The 18910-nt window shown below is 56.7% G+C and overlaps 3 protein-coding genes across 5 annotated transcripts; 2 read left to right on the forward strand and 1 right to left on the reverse strand.

Moving 5' to 3' along the window:
* Positions 1–804: 804 nt before the first annotated feature.
* ABHD14B (abhydrolase domain containing 14B) lies at positions 805–4918 on the reverse strand. The gene is made up of 4 exons (XM_039243651.1): positions 4849–4918; positions 3715–3950; positions 2256–2497; positions 805–1871 (listed from the first exon to the last, which is right to left on the reverse strand). The coding sequence occupies exons 2-4, from the start codon at positions 3923–3925 to the stop codon at positions 1692–1694; spliced, it is 633 nt and encodes a 210-aa protein (XP_039099582.1). The 5' UTR covers positions 3926–3950; positions 4849–4918; the 3' UTR covers positions 805–1691.
* LOC120239411 (aminoacylase-1) lies at positions 4532–17380 on the forward strand. Of its 2 annotated transcripts, none has more exons than XM_039243648.1 (15): positions 4532–4705; positions 12948–13059; positions 13729–13793; positions 13865–13969; positions 14324–14418; positions 14713–14789; positions 14884–14973; positions 15074–15130; positions 15478–15551; positions 15637–15686; positions 15796–15940; positions 16042–16110; positions 16752–16831; positions 16972–17032; positions 17113–17380. In XM_039243648.1, the coding sequence occupies exons 2-15, from the start codon at positions 12966–12968 to the stop codon at positions 17275–17277; spliced, it is 1227 nt and encodes a 408-aa protein (XP_039099579.1). In that variant the 5' UTR covers positions 4532–4705; positions 12948–12965; the 3' UTR covers positions 17278–17380. The 2 variants fall into 2 exon arrangements, with proteins under 2 accessions (XP_039099579.1, XP_039099578.1); XM_039243647.1 differs by lacking the exon at positions 4532–4705 and adding an exon at positions 12283–12558.
* Positions 5891–10811, forward strand: ABHD14A (abhydrolase domain containing 14A). Of its 2 annotated transcripts, none has more exons than XM_039243649.1 (5): positions 5891–6020; positions 8404–8615; positions 8788–8903; positions 10016–10275; positions 10458–10811. In XM_039243649.1, the coding sequence occupies exons 1-5, from the start codon at positions 5937–5939 to the stop codon at positions 10638–10640; spliced, it is 855 nt and encodes a 284-aa protein (XP_039099580.1). In that variant the 5' UTR covers positions 5891–5936; the 3' UTR covers positions 10641–10811. The 2 variants fall into 2 exon arrangements, with proteins under 2 accessions (XP_039099580.1, XP_039099581.1); XM_039243650.1 differs by having other exon boundaries at positions 5894–6020; positions 10016–10251.
* Positions 17381–18910: the final 1530 nt, after the last annotated feature.

The raw sequence follows: 18910 nt of genomic DNA on the forward strand, positions 1-18910 counted from the left end.
GATGGGTGGGGGTAGAGGGGACGTCCGGCCGCGAGCGACCGCCCCGCCGCGATCCCACAGCGCCTGGCCCCGAGCCCCTGCACTCTGCTCGCCAGGGCCGCCCGCCCGGCGCCTCCTCCGAGCCCACCGCTCCCAAACCTCCGCCAGGCCCCACGCTACCCCGCTCGGGATTGGATCCCTCGGAGCCCGGATTTCGACCCTACGGCCGACCCGGTTCCTGGCTCTGGTCGCATCTGCTCCATCCATCCCCGCATCCCCGCGCGGGGCTTTCGCCCACCAAGACCCGCGCCCCTCAGCCACACACAGCTTCCGCGAGGCCCGGCCCTTGTCCACCCGGGACAAGTTACTGGACCAACTGGAGGAGGGGCCTGAGAGCGATGTGATCCCGTGCAGCCCGCCCCGCCATTCCCCCAGAGCTACCCCTAAATTCTTTTTTGGTGCTAGGGTCGCAAGGGCCGCGGCGCGGTTGAGTACTCTGCTAGGGAATGGGAGGAGTTGGACGGTCCCCCAAGCCCTCTCCTTCCCCCACCGCACCCCCTGGGGAGAAGATCTACCTCCCCCTCTCCTTCGTAATCGGCTCAGCCTGGTCCCACTGACCTCCACCTCCCCCCACAGCTGAGTCTCTTGGCACCTGGGTGTGTGTGGGTGGGGAGGGGAATCCAATCTCCCTTCCCCTCCATCTGGCCGGGTGGACAAAGGGCAGGGGGACCATCTGGTCCCGCCAGGGTGGGGGAGGGGCCCACCGTGGCGGGCCCCAGGGGCGGGGGAGGGGCGGCGCTCCGGAGACAGCGAGAGTCTGCGGGGTCTAATTGCATCACTTTATTTCATCGACCTCCATTCTCTACCTCCCCAACCCCCAAACCCCAGAGCAGGAAACAAGCTTGGCTGAGCAGATGCAGGCCTAACAACCTGGGGAGGTGTGGAGCACCCAGAAAGCGAGGAGCGGAGGGCAGAGAGATCTGAGGGTGGAAAGGATGTCGCCTTTGGGGGGTGGGGGACAATTCTGGTCTGGGGCCAGCTGCATCATGTGGGTGAATGAAGTTCAAGGCTGGCTACTCCTAAGCCTGGCAGAGGGCCTCCTGCTAGGGCTGGCCCATTGGGTCCCCATCTTCCTGGACAGTCGGTGCTGCATGGTTGGGAGGGGGCATGTGTGGAGGCACAAGAATGCATGTATGTGAGTGCATCCAGTGCAAAGCTGCAGGTGACAATGTGCATGTTAGCCCAGAGTTGCCTGTACCAAGTGAAGGGCCATATCTGGGAACATAGATGGCTCTAAATGTGTAAGCATGCACGTGGGCATGGATGTATCTGTAGTCTAAGAGGCAGGGGAAGGGGGTGTGAGTGTCCCATAGGAGAGCCAAAGGGAGAACTTGGAGGCAGGAAGGCGAGGCTGAAAAGGGCAGAGAAAGGGGTGCAAGCAAACAGGAAAACCTATAAGAGAAGCCCAATGGATTACCCTCCACCAGATTATGTCTCTTGATTCTTGGGGCTTTTCTTCTTGATTGCAGCTCCATAGTCTGTCACTGCAAGAGAAAGAGGAAGAGGAAAAGATAGACCCCAAAGATAAGAACCCAGATGGACAGAGATACACCTGTTGCATGTACATGATGAGCAGAAACCCATGGAGGGAGGAAGGAGACAGAGAGAGCCCAAGGCAGGCCAGTAGCCACCCCCATCAGCAGGTCTGGGTCTCATGCTAGCCCCTGCAGGAAATCCAGCAGCCCTGTGTGCCACTCCTCAGGTTTGTCAAGGTAACAGGGGTGCCCTGCCCCCTTCATAACCAACACCCGGTGGTTGGGCAGCTGCTTCAGGTGCTCAAAGCTGGTCAGACCCATGGGGTCCTGGTCTCCATATACAATAAGAGTTGAGGTCTAGAGAAAGGAAAGGGAGACAGAGTAAACAGGGAACTGACACACTGGCCCCAGCCCCCTAGAGGTCAGCTCTGGCCCCACTATCACTTCAGTCTCTCCCTGGGGTCACCCCAAATAAGGGGGAGAGACAAGCAGGCCCAGTGGGTGATAGAAGAGGCCCCAGCTCCTGGTGGACAGAGGCATGGATTTTTGTCTGCCCCACCATACAGTTTAACACAGAACAAGGCACAGTTATCTGCAGCTAAACCCAGAGGGTGGAGTTTAGTCATTTAGCTCCTCCCAAAAGCCACCCCTTGGTTACCCCTCCCCCAGGTGAGGAAAGGCCCCAGGATGGACCCTTCCTTGCTCGTGGCAGGGGCATTTTGGCCTCCCACCCAGGGATACCTTCACACTGGCATAGTCAGCAGCATTGATTTTGTCAGTGCAGATGGGGGCCACTGGCACATAGCCCCGAAGCTGGGAGCCAGGGGCCGTGAGGAAGGGCAGGGAGTACATGCCACTCAACGATGGGCTGATCACAACTGGGGGGCCCAGTTCCAAGGCATCTACCACAGCTGCAAGGAAGCTGCCGGAGACCAGCTCTCCAATAGGGGCGGGGGCTGCTGCTTCCTTGGAGCGCCCCAGACCTGCAGGGATTCAGGTATGAGAAAGACGAGATGAGGGCATGAGCCAGAAAGTGGAAGAAACAGTCCCTTCCTCCAGGAAGCCCTCCTGGGTCAATCTCTGTTCCAGGTTCCTGCAGCACACAGCGTACCCGAGTTTATTCCTACAACAGCCTAGATCTACCATTCTAGTGGCAAGTATGAGGCATTTCCCTCTATGTCTGTCCTGTGCCCGTCTCTCCCAGCAGTAGTGTGGTCCTGGAAAGGATCAGGCTCTGGAGTCCAACCCAGCTGGGTCCAAGTCTCAACCTTCCACTTACTATCTATGTGACATTGGCAAAGCCTCCTCAGCCCTCTCTCAGCTGCTTAGTTTCCCCATGTGTTAAAGGAAATAACAAAAGTATTTGCCATTTCAGATTCTTGTGAAAATTAAGTGAGTTGGCTGGTTAAGACACACCCATCCCAGGGCTGGCAGGGAGGACAGTGGCTGAGGAGCTGGCTCTGCACTTGTGCCTCCCCTCCAATTAGTCCCACCTTCCCCGGAAAGATCAGCTCAAGACCTTCACCTGGAAGATCAGCCCAACCCACTGTCTTAACCAATTCCATCTGGGCCTAGAGGCCCACACCTGGGCACTGAAAACATGGCAGCCATGCCTGTGAGGGGAGCAGGTTAGCTATGCTGCCCCTTCACATGGCACCATGTCTAGGTTATGACTGCCAGTCTGGGGCTGCACCTGCCTACTCCAGAATCCGGGTTAGGGCTTGTACATGGGATCCTGACTGGGGGCTTAGCCATCCTCCAGGCTCTGCCCCACCCCCAAATGTGTCAGAAGATTCAGTCTCACTCAGTAGGGCTTCCAGCAGACCCTATGGTTAGGGCTCCATCAAAAGACTTTACTTCCAACTGGCTGAGCACCGATTATTGGGTGTCAGGTACTGACCACATATTCACGTAATCTCCGTCTATTCTCACTAAAGCCACCCCCCAAATGAATGTATCTCCCAGTACAGATGAGGAAACAGAGGCTCAGAGATACTTAGACACTGCCCCAGGACAACATAGTTAGAAGGATCTGGACAGTGTCCAGACCACATCCGCATGGAGACCAGAGAAACTAGAAGGCCCCACAGTTGCACCATGCCCCATTGAACTCAGGGCCTAGTTCGGCCAGGTCCTCCCAAATCCCCCACCTCCGGTGAGGCCTCCACAACCCCTGTCCAGGAGCCTGCCCCGGAAGTACCTGGCAGGTCAATAGCCACAGCCCGGTAGCCAGTATGAGCCAGCCTGTGCAGCGTGCCCAGGTTCTGCCAGGTCTCGGAGGAGAAGCGGATACCATGCAACAGCAGAACTGAGAAGCGGGCAGCCTGTCCACCGCCTGGCCGAGCCTCTCGGAAGAAGAGGGTCTGACCCTGAACCTGGATGGTGCCCTCGTGCTGCTCCACACCCGCCATACTTGCTGCTGCACTGCTGAAGCACCTGTGATTCAAGGCCAGACTGATGAGCCACAGAACACCCTGCCCAGGCTACCACAGAGAGAGCATGGGTCCCTCAGGAAGCAGCAAGAAGGCCTCCAGGAAGCTACCAGAATTCTAGGAACATGCTTTGGGGTGAGGAAAACACAGTGTGATTTATGCCTCTGCCACTCAATTGTATGGCCTGGGGCCTCAGTTTCCTCTTCTGAAATAAGGGACGATAAAGCCTACCTCAAGAATTAATGAATTTTAAAAAAATTGACAAGTGAGGGTGCCTGCCCTTAGAACTCAATACATGGGGTTCCCATTATGATTATTGTTCTGTTATTATACTTTTCTACAAATAGGAATAATACAATAGTGTTCAGCTCGTAGGTAGTTGAGATTAAAAGAGCTCAGGCATGTAAAACACTGGACTTTGTTCCTAACACATAGAGAGCATAGTAAGTGCTCAATCAACAGTAAGCAGCTATTTTGCTTCTGGACCTCTTCCTCTTCAAGGCATTGTTAAAGGCTGTAGGTTGTCACCATAGGCCACAGGGGGTCAGGGTTGGAGTTAAAAACCCATTTTCTTGAGGCGGAAGCTGGAGCAGAGCCGGGAAAGGCTTTGGAGTTCCGGCCTGCAAGGGATGCGGAGTGCTCAGCGCGCTGCCCTCTGGGGGCCAACGCTCTGACGCCGTGGTCAGGAGCACGGTCAACGGCGCCGCAGCGGCTCTCTCTGTTCCCTCCGCGGACCTCGGTTCTGGCTCGCAGGGCCCGGTAAGGCGCAAGCGGAAGGGTGGGGGCAGACCCGAGGAGGGAACCTGGGGAGCCGAAGAGGGGGAAAGGGAGGAACTGGGGGTAGGTAGGGGTGGGCCCTCATTGGATAGCGGAAAAGCGGGTCGGGGGCGCGGGGCCAGTACCTGAGGAGCTGCGTAGGCTCGCGCAGACAAGAAGCAGGCGAGTGCTGGTTGCGACTGGGGCCTGGGACAGGGAAACTGGGAATTGGCCAGGCCGAGGGCGGGGACCAGGCCGTGCTACGGGGCTCCCTCTTGTGGCCAGAAGCCTCGCAGGCCCTGTGGGTGCCGTTAGGCCTATTTTTCTTGTCACAGCGGACTCTGTTTCCCCGAGCCCCTCGGCCCCTTGTGTTCCAAGTACCTGGCTAGTTGCGGCCCCCAGCAACTTGCCCCCCGATGCACATGGTGCGGCTTGAGGTTCATGGAGTCTCATCCCTGCTGCTTCCAACCCCCTCGTCCCCAGCCACTCATCCCTGGCCTTGACTTCCCAGGCCCAGAGTTGTGCACCTGACATGCATTGAAGCCCGACAGCTTTGAGTGGCGAGATACTGCCAAAGTCCAGCCAGGTGGCGTCGGTCGTTTACGTAGCGTCTCCGAGCCTCTTGGCCTGTAGAATGGGTGTGATGTTGCCCTACCTCCCTGTGCCAGGCCCGGCCGCCAAGCCTGGCGCCTGTCCTGACCCGGGGCAGACCACACGTTGGTCACACATTGCCCACCAGGATGGGTGCCATAAAGAGCCATGAAGGAGCGAGAGGCCGCCCTGGGCTCTGATCAAGTGCGTGTGCATGTGTATCCATAGGGGCTGGAGAAGCGGTTGGGCTGAGACCTGGAGCTGCCAAGTAACAATAATATCTGATATTTTAACAGAAAAAGCCTCCTCGCCAGACACTGAGCTAAGGCTTGACCGGTCGTTTGTGGTCCTTAAGATAACCCTTATCCTTAACCCCGTTGTACAGACGAGGGAATGACCCACGATAGAGATGGTCTGGTGGGAAGAGGCCAGTGGCTCTCCCCAGGGCCCCGGGTTGGAAGCAATCCGGAAAATCTGGGCGGTGGGCCGGGCCTGTGTGCCTTCGGGCGCCGCCTGCTGTCCCCCTCCATCTAGATTAGGAGGCGGGGGGCCTGCGACTGCGGACTGCGCAAGCGCGCCTCCTTGGCCACGCTTTCAGCCGCCTAGTGCCCGCAGCAGCCTGCAGAGCCGCGGAGGCAGCGCGATGGTTGCGGCGCTGTTTGGCTGCTGGTTTCGCGTGGGCGGGGCCCGCTCCCGGGTGTCCGGCTCGGTCGTCCCGGTCGGTCGGGTGAGTGTCCCCGGGGAATGAAGCCAGTAGGGTGCCTGGGGCGGGCCATCCTAGCTCCGCCCCTTGCCCCCAGATTCTGGGGCAGAGTCCTGCGGGAGTAGCAGGCTCTGGGGCAATGAGTGTGTGTGTGTGTGTGTGTGTGTGTGTTGGTGTGTTGTGTGTGCACGCACGCGTTTGTCTGCCTGTCTTCTTAGGGGTCTGTGTCGATGTGGCGTGTGTCTGTTTCTACATGCCTACATGGCAGAGGGTTGGGGGTGGAACTGCCTGTACTCTGGTGTCTTTGTACATCAACTGTGTGCATTTCTGTGTACACGTGATTTTGAGTTTTGGTGTGTATCTACCTGTGAGTGTATTTCTGACGGCATGTCTGTCTGTCATGTGCACAGACATAGCACGTGTGCATGTGTGTTTCTTGTATGCATGTGTCGTTTTAGGACTGTGTGAATGTGTGCTGGAAATGTGAGAGTCTGCATGATTTTGAAAGCGTGTGTGTGTGTGTGTGTGTGTGTCCTTTTGCCTCCCTGATGGCTGACTGTATGCCTGAATTGATTTCAAGGGATCAATTGTTCACAGGCCAAGCATGTCTGCCTGTACATGCGGGGAATAGCTTGTGCAAAAGAAAAGCATGTGGAGGCAGGACTCAATGTTTGTGCGCACGTGTGTACATCTGTGTGTCATTGTTTACATGTATGTCAAGGACCTAACTTAAGTAGAGCTTCCCCATCCCCATGCTGAATCTGTAGTATGCCGGTTGCCTGCCTGCTGCCCACTCTCATGGTCTAGTGCACCAGCTGCCTGGGTTGCCAAGGTAACAGCCAAAGTCCTGCCTCTCCCCACTCCCAAATGGTAAAGGCAAGACGCTGGGCAAAAGCAGGCCTGACACAGGGAGAAGTACAGCACAGATTCTCCTACCAGTGGGAACCTAGGCTAATGCCAAGTGGGAGACTGCTCTTCATGGTCAGAAGGAAGAGAGGAGCGGCCTCTTCCTCTCCTCAGCGCCTGGCTCTCCATCAGTGCCAGAGGGGCTGCCGCTGCCCACCCACCACAGGACTGGGAGCCTGGAGGTGGGGGCTTGGGAAATATCCCCAAAGCTCCAAGGAGAGGAGGGTGGGGCCCAAGGTGGGTCTCCAGCTCCTAGCTGGGGCCAGCACCCCGTTGACACTCAGTAAAGGTGTGTTCACTGCAATCTAGGAATAAAGCAGGTGTACTCATCGTAGGCCCAAAAAATTATGAGAAGGTCAGCCCTGGGTCAGGTCCACTGTCTTACTGAAATATCACAGGAAATTTGAGAGGGCTGATGCAAGGTTATCCTTTCCCTCCATTTTACTGACAAACTGAAGACACACAGCCAGGGGTGGCAAAGCAGAGTCTCAAAGCCAGGGCTAACTGTTCTGCCTGGGTCCTGGGCCCTGGGGTCTGTCCTCTGGATAGTCAAAGGACTCAGACTGAGGTCATGAAGCTGGGGTCAGGGGAAGCATTCATCTCTTCAACCTCCATGCTGCCTTTTCCATTTCTAGGTGTACCATGCTCCTCCCTTGCCCTATTCCCCTCACGCCTCAGCATTTCCTCCATCCCAGGTATTCTCCAGGAGGCCTCTTCCCGCTTAATATCAGCTGAGGTAGAGTGTTAAATATTCCCATCGATTGTTAAAAAAAAAAACCAAAAAACAAAAAACAAACCCACTACATTCTGATTTAAGCACTATTCTGTGCAATGGGATAAAAAAGGGAAAAAAAAGAACCATTTCAAACATGCTGTAAGTGGGATGTGGCTTTACACATAGTCCTTCACTTTTGATGACTGTCACTACTCTGTCCACCAGCAAGGCTCCAGTTCATCCCTCACCTCTCAGCCCCATGGTTTCTTCCTTGGCAAACTGAGCGTGACTTGGTGGTTAGCAGCCCAGCCCTGGATTCAAATCCCAGCTCCCTTGCTTGCTACTCTGCATTTGGGGCAAGAGAATTTACCTCTCTGGGCCTGTTTCTTCATCTGCAAGAGAGCTATAATCATATCTGCTCCCCAGTGTTCTTTCTTGTGTGGGTTCATGAGCCCTTGCATGTGAAGGGCCAAACACAGGATCTGGCTGTCATCAGCGCCCGATGAATGGAAGTGGTTTTCAGCTGGCACAGTGACGCTGGTCACTGAGCATGCTGTGTATCGGGAGACATCTCAAATGCCCCTTCTCACACTGCAGGGCATCTGAGCCCTTGCCCCAGCATGTGGAGGAGTTGGGTATGAACCCCAGACCCCTGCCCAGAGCAGGAGAAAGGGCAAGTGCAGAGCTTTTCCTCTGCTGGGGGCTTCTGGGTGGGGTTTGGGGATGGGGTCCAGGGGGCCTGGTGGAGGTGCAGCCCCAGCCTTTTCTTCCTCTCCTCTCCTCCAGACTGTGGTGCAGACCTCCATGAGCCGGTCCCAGGTAGCCCTGCTGGGCCTGGGCCTGCTGCTCATGCTGCTACTGTACGTGGGGCTGCCAGGCCCCCCCGAGCAGACGTCCTGGCTCTGGGGAGGCCCCAATGTCACAATCCTGGCTGGTCTCACCCCTGGCAACTCCCCCATCTTTTACCGCGAGGTGCTCCCACTCCACCGGGCACGCAGGTGGGTGCTGACCCCAGGATACAGTGGAAGGACAGGTCCGAGGGGAGTCCCTGTGTGGGACCCCAGCTCAACTCAGGGTGCTCAGGTGGGAGGGCAGTGGGAGAAGCCTAAAAGAAAGAACGGTGGGCCACTCCCAGACCCCCAGGACACACACTCCCCTGTGTGCCCACAGGGTGGAGGTGGTGCTGCTCCATGGAAAGGCCTTTAACTCCCACACGTGGGAGCAGCTGGGCACACTGCAGCTGCTGGCGCAGAGGGGCTACCGGGCCGTGGCCCTTGACCTCCCAGGTGAGAGCCACCACTCCGGGGTCTAGGAGAGCAACGTCCAGTGGGTACAGGGGAGCAGCTTCCCGGAGTGGGGAATTGGAGGGGTAGATAAGCCTTAAGGTATGTCTGGGGGGGTTGGCTTTGGACCCCAGTGTCTGCACAGACTGGCAGGTCGCAAGGCAAGTTGGCAATACTGAAAGGTCTGTTTTTATTCTCTACCTTGACGACTAGAATGTGGATTGTTGCATATTACAGAGCAAATAGAAACACGACTCCCTTCACAAGCAACTGCATGAAGAGATCTCACTGTATTTTTTATGACAAACTAGGTAGCTTTTTGGTTTAGTTATGCAAATGATTTATGCTATCATTCTTGTCTTTAAAAAGTCAAACAAGAGTGATGCCCTCAGAGACCCATGCCATGTTTCTCTCCCAGCAGTTTGGGGGTGCCCGCCTCCCTTTGGGTGTTTCCATATGTAGAAGCACATGATACTGCAGGATTGTGTGGTGAGGTTAGGAACATGACTGGTGTCCCGTCTACCTAGCAAATCTATCTGCAGCTTGGTTTTCTCCCCCTCTACCATGTCTCAGAGGGCATGCGAGTTATCCGTATCTGTACTATGTGCCATCGGAGGCATGGACAGATTTTATCTGTCCGTTCCTCTACTGGTGGATATATAGGTTGATTCAGAGCTTTCAGTGTCAGTTGAAATGCTTGAGAAATGAAGCTGAAGCAACTTTGGACATGTTTCTTTGAGCACAAAGGCAATAATTTTTGTAGGGTAGCTACCAAGGACAATTGATGGGTCAGAAGATACACATTTTTAAAATTTTGACAAACACTACCTTACCTTCCAAAAATGCTCTATGGATTTATCCTCCCGTTAGTCATGTATGAATGTGCCCATTTCTCCTCATCTTCCCCAGCACTGTGTATTATCAGTCTTCTTGGTTTTGCCAATGTAATGAATGAAAACTGCTTTTCTAGCAGGCCTGTCACGTTGTAAAAAATAGCTTCTGGGAAGTTTGGGCTAGCATTGCCATGTGCCACTGCTCTTTCCCCCACTGTGGTGGGCAGGAAGTCCTGAGTTCCTTTCCAGCCTCCCTCAGCTCATACCTCCTGCTGTTCCCAGGTTTTGGGAACTCAGCACCTTCCAAGGAGGCAAGCACAGAGGCAGGGCGGGCAGAACTGCTGGAGCGAGCACTTCAAGACCTGGAGGTGCGGAATGCCGTGTTGGTGAGCCCCTCTCTGAGTGGCCGCTATGCCCTGCCCTTTTTGATCCAAGGCCACCACCAGCTGCGTGGATTCGTGCCCATCGCACCCGCCTCCACCCAGAACTACACCCAGGAACAATTCTGGGCCGTGAAGGTACTAGGAGGAGGGTTTCCAAAGGTACTGGCTTGCTATCCCTGGCTTGAGTCATGGCAGGAAAGGACTCAGGTCTCACTTGGAGGACACACAGCCTCATCTGGATAGAAAGAGATGGGGTGTTTGGGAAAGATTTCCTAAGGAGGTGGCTAGAGGGTCAGTTCCCATCAGGCCCCAGGATCACAACCCCTTGCCTTGCCCTGCAGACCCCGACTCTCATCCTGTATGGGGAGCTGGACCGCATCCTGGCTCGGGAGTCACTGCGGCAGCTCCGCCACCTGCCCAACCACTCTGTGGTAAAGCTGCGTGACGCAGGCCATGCCTGCTACCTCCACAAGCCTCAAGACTTCCACCTTGTCCTCCTTGCCTTCCTCGACCACCTGCCTTGAGGTCACCCACTGGCCAGGCCCAAGGCCTGGCCTGAGCTTGGAGAGTCTGGACCAGCGCCTCATCAGGGAGGCAGCCCCTGGGATTGGAGGGTGGAGGTCAGAGGGCCAGGCACAGTCAGGACCTCTCATTTCATCTCACAGGCACAATAAAAAAAAAGCACTTTTGTCATGCCTGGGGAGTGACAGGTCCCGTTTCCTGGCATTGCAGCAGGTGGGGTGGGAGTGGGAGGCAAGTCTGGGATTGCTTTGGGGCTGGGAGCTGGAGGGAGGCTTCAGCAGCCTGGGAAGACTAAGAACATGGGCTGCTTCCTAGCTGGCTGCCCTCACCACTCTGTGACTCAATTTCCTCATCTGTAAAATGGGCACGATGTTAATACCTAGCTCAGATTTTGGTTTTAGGATGGAATCAGTCCGGGTAAGTGGAGCACGTGGCCACACAGGGCTGGCGGGGGTCAGGATGAGGTGGGATAGCTACTGCTGTGTGACCACTGGGATTGGTGGGAAATCCAGGGTCTGGCAGTTGAGCTGAGTGAGTCAGGAATGCAGGACCTATGGCCTCAGGGAGCAGGATGTGGAGGGCTGGAGGTGGGGGATGTGATTTAACAATTAACCTAGCGCTGGTGGTGAGCTACCAAGACTGCCTGCCCTGGGCATATATGGGTCAGTAAACAGCCCAGACTTAAACCCCGGGAGGGTTGGGCTGGACCCCTCCCGCCCCTCCTGGCCTGCCTCCTCTGGGCCAGGAGGCTGAAGTCCTCAAGCCTGCCCCTCCCCAAGCTGACTCAGAACTGCCTAAGGGTACAAAGGGCAATGGGGGCACAAGTGGGCAGCTCAACTGTGTGCAGTCGGTGGGTGGCCAGTGGGACACCTGTGCCTCTTTATCCTCCCTCTCCGGTGGCTGCAGAAGAGCCAGGGAGCCTGGCACAGGGTCAGCCAACAGTTTGCCACATGTATGCTTTTGTGCAGTCTCCCCACCCCTCCCACCGCGAAGCAGCCTCAGGGTTTCATCCTCCCACCACGACATTCTCTGTCACACAGACACTGCCACACCCAGCCACCGCCTCGCACTCGTATTAGCACACATGGTCATACACAGCGATACACAGATTTGCCCACACAGCGGCACGTTCACACGATCTCACACGCAGTCACACGCGTGGCCCTGTGTCCATCTATCCTTTCCTGGCACGTTGTCCAAGCATAAGCTTTGTGCCCTACCGGATACACGGACCGGCCTCCTAGAGTTTATACAGTATGAGGGGACAGACATTGACCAATAACCTCTCCGCACAGGGGGCTGAGGCAGTCAGGGAGGCCCTCCCTGAGGAGCTGAGACACGGAATCGGGGAGAAGTCAGAGACGCGCGGGAAGGGGTCGGGGAGCAGGCAGGGGCCAGCTCTGGCAGGACTTTGCAGCGCTGTGGCCCAAGAGTAAGGGGCGCCGGAGGGGAAGACACAGCGGATGTCAGTAGCCGCCCACCTCTCTTCTGGCCCCAACTGGAGGCTGTGGGAGATGGAGCCCTCTGGAGGCGGGACCATCCGGAGCTCGCTCCTAGGCCCGGGAGCAGGGCCCGGCGGGGGTGGGGCCTGTGGGGGCGGGACCGGGCCTGCGGGGGCGGGGCCAGCAGTCAGCCGCGGGGCGTAGCAGGTGGCGGCGGTGGCTGTCCCCGAGAGAGATCCGGTAATCCGAGCGGAGGCTAGAACCAGGGGCGGGCGGAGACTCTCGCGCCGACGCGGCCCTGGAGACTGGGGCGGCCCTTACTCGCAGTTTTCGGCCCCGCCCCGCGATCCCGTCCTGGCACGTGGTGGGCAGACCCCAGCGGTTCTGAGCCCTCGACCTCTCAGGACCCTGAGCTCCCGGCACAGTACGGAGCGGGCGCTGAGAAGCAACCGCGGGCCCAAGACCGGCAGAGAGCGAGGTGCGGGGCCCGGGAGAGGATCTGGGGTTCCATGGCATAAAATCCGGGCAATTGGGAGAATGATTTGGGAAGGGCTGGGGAAGTCAATGCCTGGGATCAAACCTGGCTCAGCTACTCTCTAGCTGTCCCTGAACCCCTCAGCCTCAGCTTTCTCCTCTGTAAAGTGGGCATTCAGAGGCAAAACTTCATGGGGCTTTTTGGCGTATTCAAACCGGTATGTGTCGAAAGCGGCCAGCACGGCTCCCTGAAACAGAATGGAGGCTCGGAAGTGGGGTGTGTTCTCCCTGTGGGACGTCGGAGGAACCGCCCTCGGGAGGGCCTGTGTGCAGATGGAGTCCACTGGGCCCCAGAGGCTGGGAGGAGTAGGTAGCCACTCGCTTTGCCCCCAGCTCACCACGCGCAGCGCCATGGCCAGCGAGGGTCTCGAGGGCGAGCACCCGTCCGTGACGCTCTTCCGTCAGTACCTGCGCATCCGCACCGTCCAGCCGGACCCCGACTACGGTGAGAAAGCTGTGGTTCCAGAGCCTGCGTCGGGGCCCCGGGGCGGGGACTGTGCTCTATACCAGACTCCAACCTTTGTCACCCAGCTGAAGCCCATTTTGCTGCCCCGGATGGCGCCTCAACGCCTCTAGACTGCTCAGATTCCCCTTCAGACTGCTCTGCACCAGAAGTTACTCCTGGTGGCTAGTTAAGGAACAACTTCGCCTCACTGCCCAGTGTTTGAGGTGGGGGGAGGGGAGACCAGGCAGCCGCAAGGGAAGAAGCTCCAGAAGCCTACTGGGGCAGGACAAAGGCCACAGCCCTTAGGAAATCAAGCTTGGTGGCTGGAAATTGTGGATATGGGTCCAAACCCCTGCCCTATATTTACCAGCTGGGACTCAGTAGGTGAATCTCACGTCTCTGCACCAGTTTTCCTAAGAAAGACAGCAATCACTCCTGTTTCTCACTGTGGACTTCCCACCTGACCTTTCACAAAAGATCCCTGACTGGCCAAAAACACCTTCTTCCTTAGAGACAGAAATTCAGGTGTCCCTGAGAGATGTGGAATTGCACTGAGGAGGCAGAAGCCCATTTCGATGGGCTCCCCTCTCTGAATGCACCACAGCTCTTCCTGAGTCAGTGGGAAGTAAAGGTAGGCAGAAGCGACCCTAAGACTCTCTGTGTTCCCAGGAGCTGCAGTGGCCTTCCTTGAGGAGAGAGCCCGCCAACTAGGCCTGAGCTGTCAGAAAGTAGAGGTGAGCTTGGGGCCCTGCATGGGGAGGGGACCTGGCCCTGGGGCACCTCCTCACCTCCTGATCCTCTCCAGGTGGCACCGGGCTATGTTGTGACCGTGCTGACATGGCCAGGCACCAACCCCAGACTCTCCTCCCTTTTACTCAACTCCCACACGGATGTGGTTCCTGTCTTCAAGGTGTGTGTGCAGACAGGGAGCCGTACAGGCTTTGGGGTACCCAAATAATTTAGACCCTCTGTTGGACCCCAGGGATCCTGCTGGGCTGGTCCTGAAACTGACTCCTAATGTCATAGGCGTTACTCCATTCAAGCAGCCTTTGCTAGTGGTCCATTCTATGCCCAGGGTGGGGCTGGGGGTGAGGGTGGGAACAGAATTGAGGGATGGCAGTCAGCTGCCCTCTTCAGCCCTCTTCTATCCCTTTCACCACCCCACTTGTCACCCCAACCCTACTTCCAGGGCAGGGCTACAGTTGAGCAGAGTAGATTAATGACTAAATTTGGGGCTTGGGTCCTCTTCTCATCTCTACCTCAGGAACACTGGAGTCATGACCCCTTTGAGGCCTTCAAAGATGCAGAGGGCTACATCTATGCCAGGGGCACCCAGGATATGAAGTGTGTGAGCATCCAGTGAGTGTCCTCCATTCCCTTTCCCCTCCAATGTCCCGAATGGCCCACTGAATTGACACAGGACCTGAGGTGTGATTGGAGAAACTCAAGGCCAAGGAACATCTTGACCCCTTACCTTGGACAGGAATTACCACCATTATTACATGGATAGGGAGACTGAAGGACAAGGATTTCCCAGAATCCCCCTACCAGACTGTAGCAGAGCAGGTCCCAGCGTCCAGGGCTCCAGCCTGCCCACCCAAACATCTGGTGGCTCCCTCAACACCTGGCTTACACCCTGTCATTGCCCCTCAGGTACCTGGAGGCTGTGAGGAGGCTGAAAGTTGAGGGCCACCATTTCCCCAGAACCATCCACATGACCTTTGTGCCAGGTAGGAGTGGCTTGGGGAGGGACATTTTCAAGGGAGCAGGAGCATGTGTTGGTGCGGGTGGCTCCTTCATCTCATGTCCCTGTTGCTTTTACAGATGAGGAGGTTGGGGGTCACCAAGGCATGGAGCTGTTTGTGCAGCGGCCCGAGTTCCAGGCTCTTAGGGCTGGCTTTGCACTGGATGAGGGTGAGAAGGGTGGCAAGCCCCTGAGCGGCCAGGAGGGGGTAGGGAAGCTGCTAGTGGGGGCTGGGCTCCTCCACCCTCTGAATCCCCTTTCCCTCCCCAGGCCTGGCCAACCCTACCGATGCCTTCACTGTCTTTTATAGTGAGCGGAGCCCCTGGTGTGAGTATGGGCTTGGCAGGAGGGCATCACTGTGCAGATGGGGTGCTGGGCCAGAAGGGGCAGGGGCCTGCCAAAGGTCATGCAGCAAGTTTGGCCTGAGTAGGTCTTGAACCCAGAGCCTCTGCCTCCTAGCCCCCTCCTACCTGGGCTTCTCCTTCCTGAGCTTCTTAGGGTAAGAAGCCAGCTTCCCCCGTGGGCAGAAGCCAGCTCTACACCGTGCATTCTATGGGGACAGCCCTTCCAGAGGAGCTTGGAATGAGGGGAAGACCTGGGGAGTCCACCCCAGGGCTGATAGCTTTTCCAGCTCTTCCCATGCTTAAGACACCCCCTTCTCCCTCATCTCCCAGGGGTGTGGGTCACGAGCACCGGGAAGCCAGGCCACGGTTCACGCTTCATCGAGGACACAGCAGCAGAGAAGCTGGTGCGTGGCACACAGGGAGGGAGTTTGGGAATTCCCAAGGCTCTATCCCGGGGCCACTCTCACATCTGACCTCACACTCTCCTAGCACAAAGTCGTGAGCTCAGTCCTGGATTTCCGGGAGAAGGAGAGGCAGAGGTGAGGCAGCCTGGGAAAGAGGGTGGGGAGTCTGGGCATCTGTGCAGGAGAGAAAGGAGGCTTTTTATCTGTTGTTCCCCCACTGCCCCTGCCCTGTCTCCCACCGCAGGCTGCAGTCAAACCCCCACCTGAAGGCAGGGGCTGTGACCTCCGTGAACCTGACTAAGCTAGAGGGCGGCGTGGCCTACAATGTGGTACCTGCTACTATGAGCGCCAGTTTTGACTTCCGCGTGGCCCCAGATGTGGACCTGAAGGTGCCACCTCCATCTGGGTTTGGAGGAGGGAGCCGGGTCCTCAAACCTATCCTGGAGGCTCAGGGAGAGCCTGAGAGGTCAGCTCATCTCCCTTCTTGTAGGCTTTCGAGGAGCAGCTGCAGGGCTGGTGCCAGGCAGCTGGCGAGGGGGTCACCTTCGAGTTTCTTCAGGTATCAGCTGGGGACCTGTGGTCGGGGAGCCGCGGGAGCAGGGGAGAGGGGGCTAGCTGAGGGGGGGCCGCAGTGGGAGTGTGCGCTTGGTGTGCCTGCATATGTCTGGACATTTCTTTAGCTACGAGAGACCCGTTTTATCTGGCAACAAGCATGAGCCACGGAGGCCGCTGGTGGGTGCTGAGTATACTATAGGAGTAAAATTAGGCACAGTTCATGGCCTTCTAGTCCTTACAGCATGAAGAGAGGAATAAACGTGAATTAAACATTTATATAATATTATTTTTGCATAAGTATGAACACATGTTCAGGAAAGCCTGCCTGCCCCCCCTCCCCCAACTCTGAGAACCTGTAATGAGTATTCGGCCAGTCTGAGAGGTCTGGGAGAGCCATCTTGAGGAAGGGGCACTTGACCTAGGATATATAGGATGGACAGGAAGTAAGAAGATGGAGAGCAGGGCAAGGCCCCAGACCTGTGGCTGGACTGGCCAGCTGGGCATCTGGGTAGGTGGGTTGAGGCTGGGGTGGGGGGGGAAGAGGAATGGATGTGTGCCTGTGGCAGGCACAGCCCACACCCTTTGAAGAATAGGGCAAGATGTCTGGGCCCTGTCCTGATCCTGCCTTCCTTCCCTTCCCCCCAGAAGTGGACAGAGTCACGAGTGACATCTACTGATGACTCAGACCCCTGGTGGGCAGCATTCAGCGGGGTCTTCAAGGACATGTGAGCGCACTGGCCAGCCTTTCTCTCCCCCTGTCCTCTGTCCTTCCCCTGCCTCCCTTTCACCTTCCTTTGCCCCTTCAGTCCTTCCCTTGCCCTCTCCCTTCCCTGCCTCCCCACTCACCAGGCTCTTCCCTCTGCAGGAACCTCACTTTGGAGCCAGAGATCTTCCCAGCTGCCACGGATAGCCGCTATCTCCGTGCGGTGAGTTTCCTGCAATGGATGAGCAATGGGGGTGGTCCTGGATCCTGGCCTTCCTCCTAACGGCTTCCTGCCCCCTGCAGGTGGGGATCCCAGCTCTGGGCTTCTCACCCATGAACCGCACACCCGTGCTGCTGCACGACCATGATGAGCGTCTGCACGAGGCTGTGTTCCTCCGTGGGATTGACATATACACACGGTTGCTGCCTGCTCTGGCCAGTGTGCCTGCCCTGCCCAGTGAGAGCTGAGTTCCAGGCTCCCCAGCCTCCACCCCTGGAGCATCCACCCTGACCAGTGTTAAGTACCCCTCTGCCCCCCTGCCCAACAATAAAGTCTGAGTGTGGACAAGGACAGGTTCTGAAGTACTAAGAGAAAGGACGTTCATGGAGCAGGAATTCTATCATTTTCTTTGTGGACATGCTGTTATCATCCCCATTTCACAGATGAGAAAACTGAGCCTGGTTCTGGCTACATCCCTACCACCCCGTGCTGCTCTTATGCCCCTTGACACAGCATACTCACCCAGTACCATCCAGCCCTCTCTGTTCAGCATCAAGGGACCATAATTCCTGTTCTCAATGGTCACCAAACCTGTATCTGACTTTTAAGGGCAGGGATACCATCCTCATCAAGGGAGAAACTAAGACCAAGATGTCAGGGAATCATCCCTGACTTCTGGGAACACACTCAGGATCCAGAGATAGGCCAGGTGGGCCCTGCCAGATGTGGGGCAGGTAGACAGCACTGCTTGCATTTGTCAGACCCTCGGGATGACAGGAAGGGGGTGTGGCCTGCTCTGATGCTGGGAGCATGAGTCACAGAGGGGCAGAAGCCCTGGTAGACTGGGTCAGTTCAGCACCCTGGGTAGGGAGGGATCAGTGTGTGTGGAGTGGCCCACGAGTGGGGACTTCAGTGTGTCACCACTGCTACACTTCTAGGCAGTATAAAGAGTCACTTGGCCCCAAAAGAGGAGCCTGTTCCTCTAGTTTATCTGATCTAGTCCTGTTCTCACCTCCACGGGAACTGGGTGGGAGAGATAGGAAGACCTGAGTTTTTTAAGTGCTGCAGGTAGCGGCCAGAGGGCAGTCCACAGCCTGGGTCTGTGGCCTGTGGGTTTAGTCCCCATAGTAATAGCCCCTGGTCCTGGAGTTCTGACAAGGAGCCAGGACTTTGTCCTCTTTGAACCCTCACAGCAGCTCCTAGGTGCAGGTTTCACCGGAACCCCTTTGGAGGCTCTGCTAGAATGGCCTGTCCAGGACTACATTGCTTGCAGGTAGTGGGAGTCCAAAGTTTGGAGACTCAAGAGCTAGGGGCTTGTGCTTCCTACACAAGGGAGGCTCCATGCAGAAGCTGAGAGCACAAGCTGGTGTGGACTTCAGTAAGCCTAGTTGAAGCCCCTGACCTGGGGTCTGGCCTCCCCCTTCAGACTGTAGCAGGATGACTGGGACAAAGGAGTCTCTATGCCCTCCCCACCCCCTCTTGGGGATTAGAACACAGGCCTTACTGGAAGGCACGTGACACGGTGACCTCAGGCCAAGCTACCTTCAGGTCATAAAACCTGCTCTTGGTCCCTTTCAAGACCCACGTTATCTGACACCCCCTGGTGATGGGGCAGTTGGCTACCCAGAGCATGCCGGGATGATAGTCACGAGCTCACAGCCCAGCCTTGGTTGGCCAAACTTTCTGGGGTCCTGCATGGGCTGCCTGGGTCCAATGCTACTTCCATCCCAGCCTAGCTCCATCATCTCAGAACAAGTTTCTTTCCCTGTAAAACAAAGAGAATAGTAATACCTACTTTAGAAGGGAGACCATTTATCATGGGTTGTGCCTATTGCCCCAACGTAAGGAAGTGCAACCCTTTCCGAGACAAGCGCCCAAGGC

The sequence above is a fragment of the Hyaena hyaena genome, unplaced genomic scaffold (genome assembly GCF_003009895.1).
Source record: "Hyaena hyaena isolate Hyena2069 unplaced genomic scaffold, ASM300989v1 scaffold_231, whole genome shotgun sequence".
Classification (NCBI taxonomy): Eukaryota; Metazoa; Chordata; class Mammalia; order Carnivora; family Hyaenidae; genus Hyaena; species Hyaena hyaena.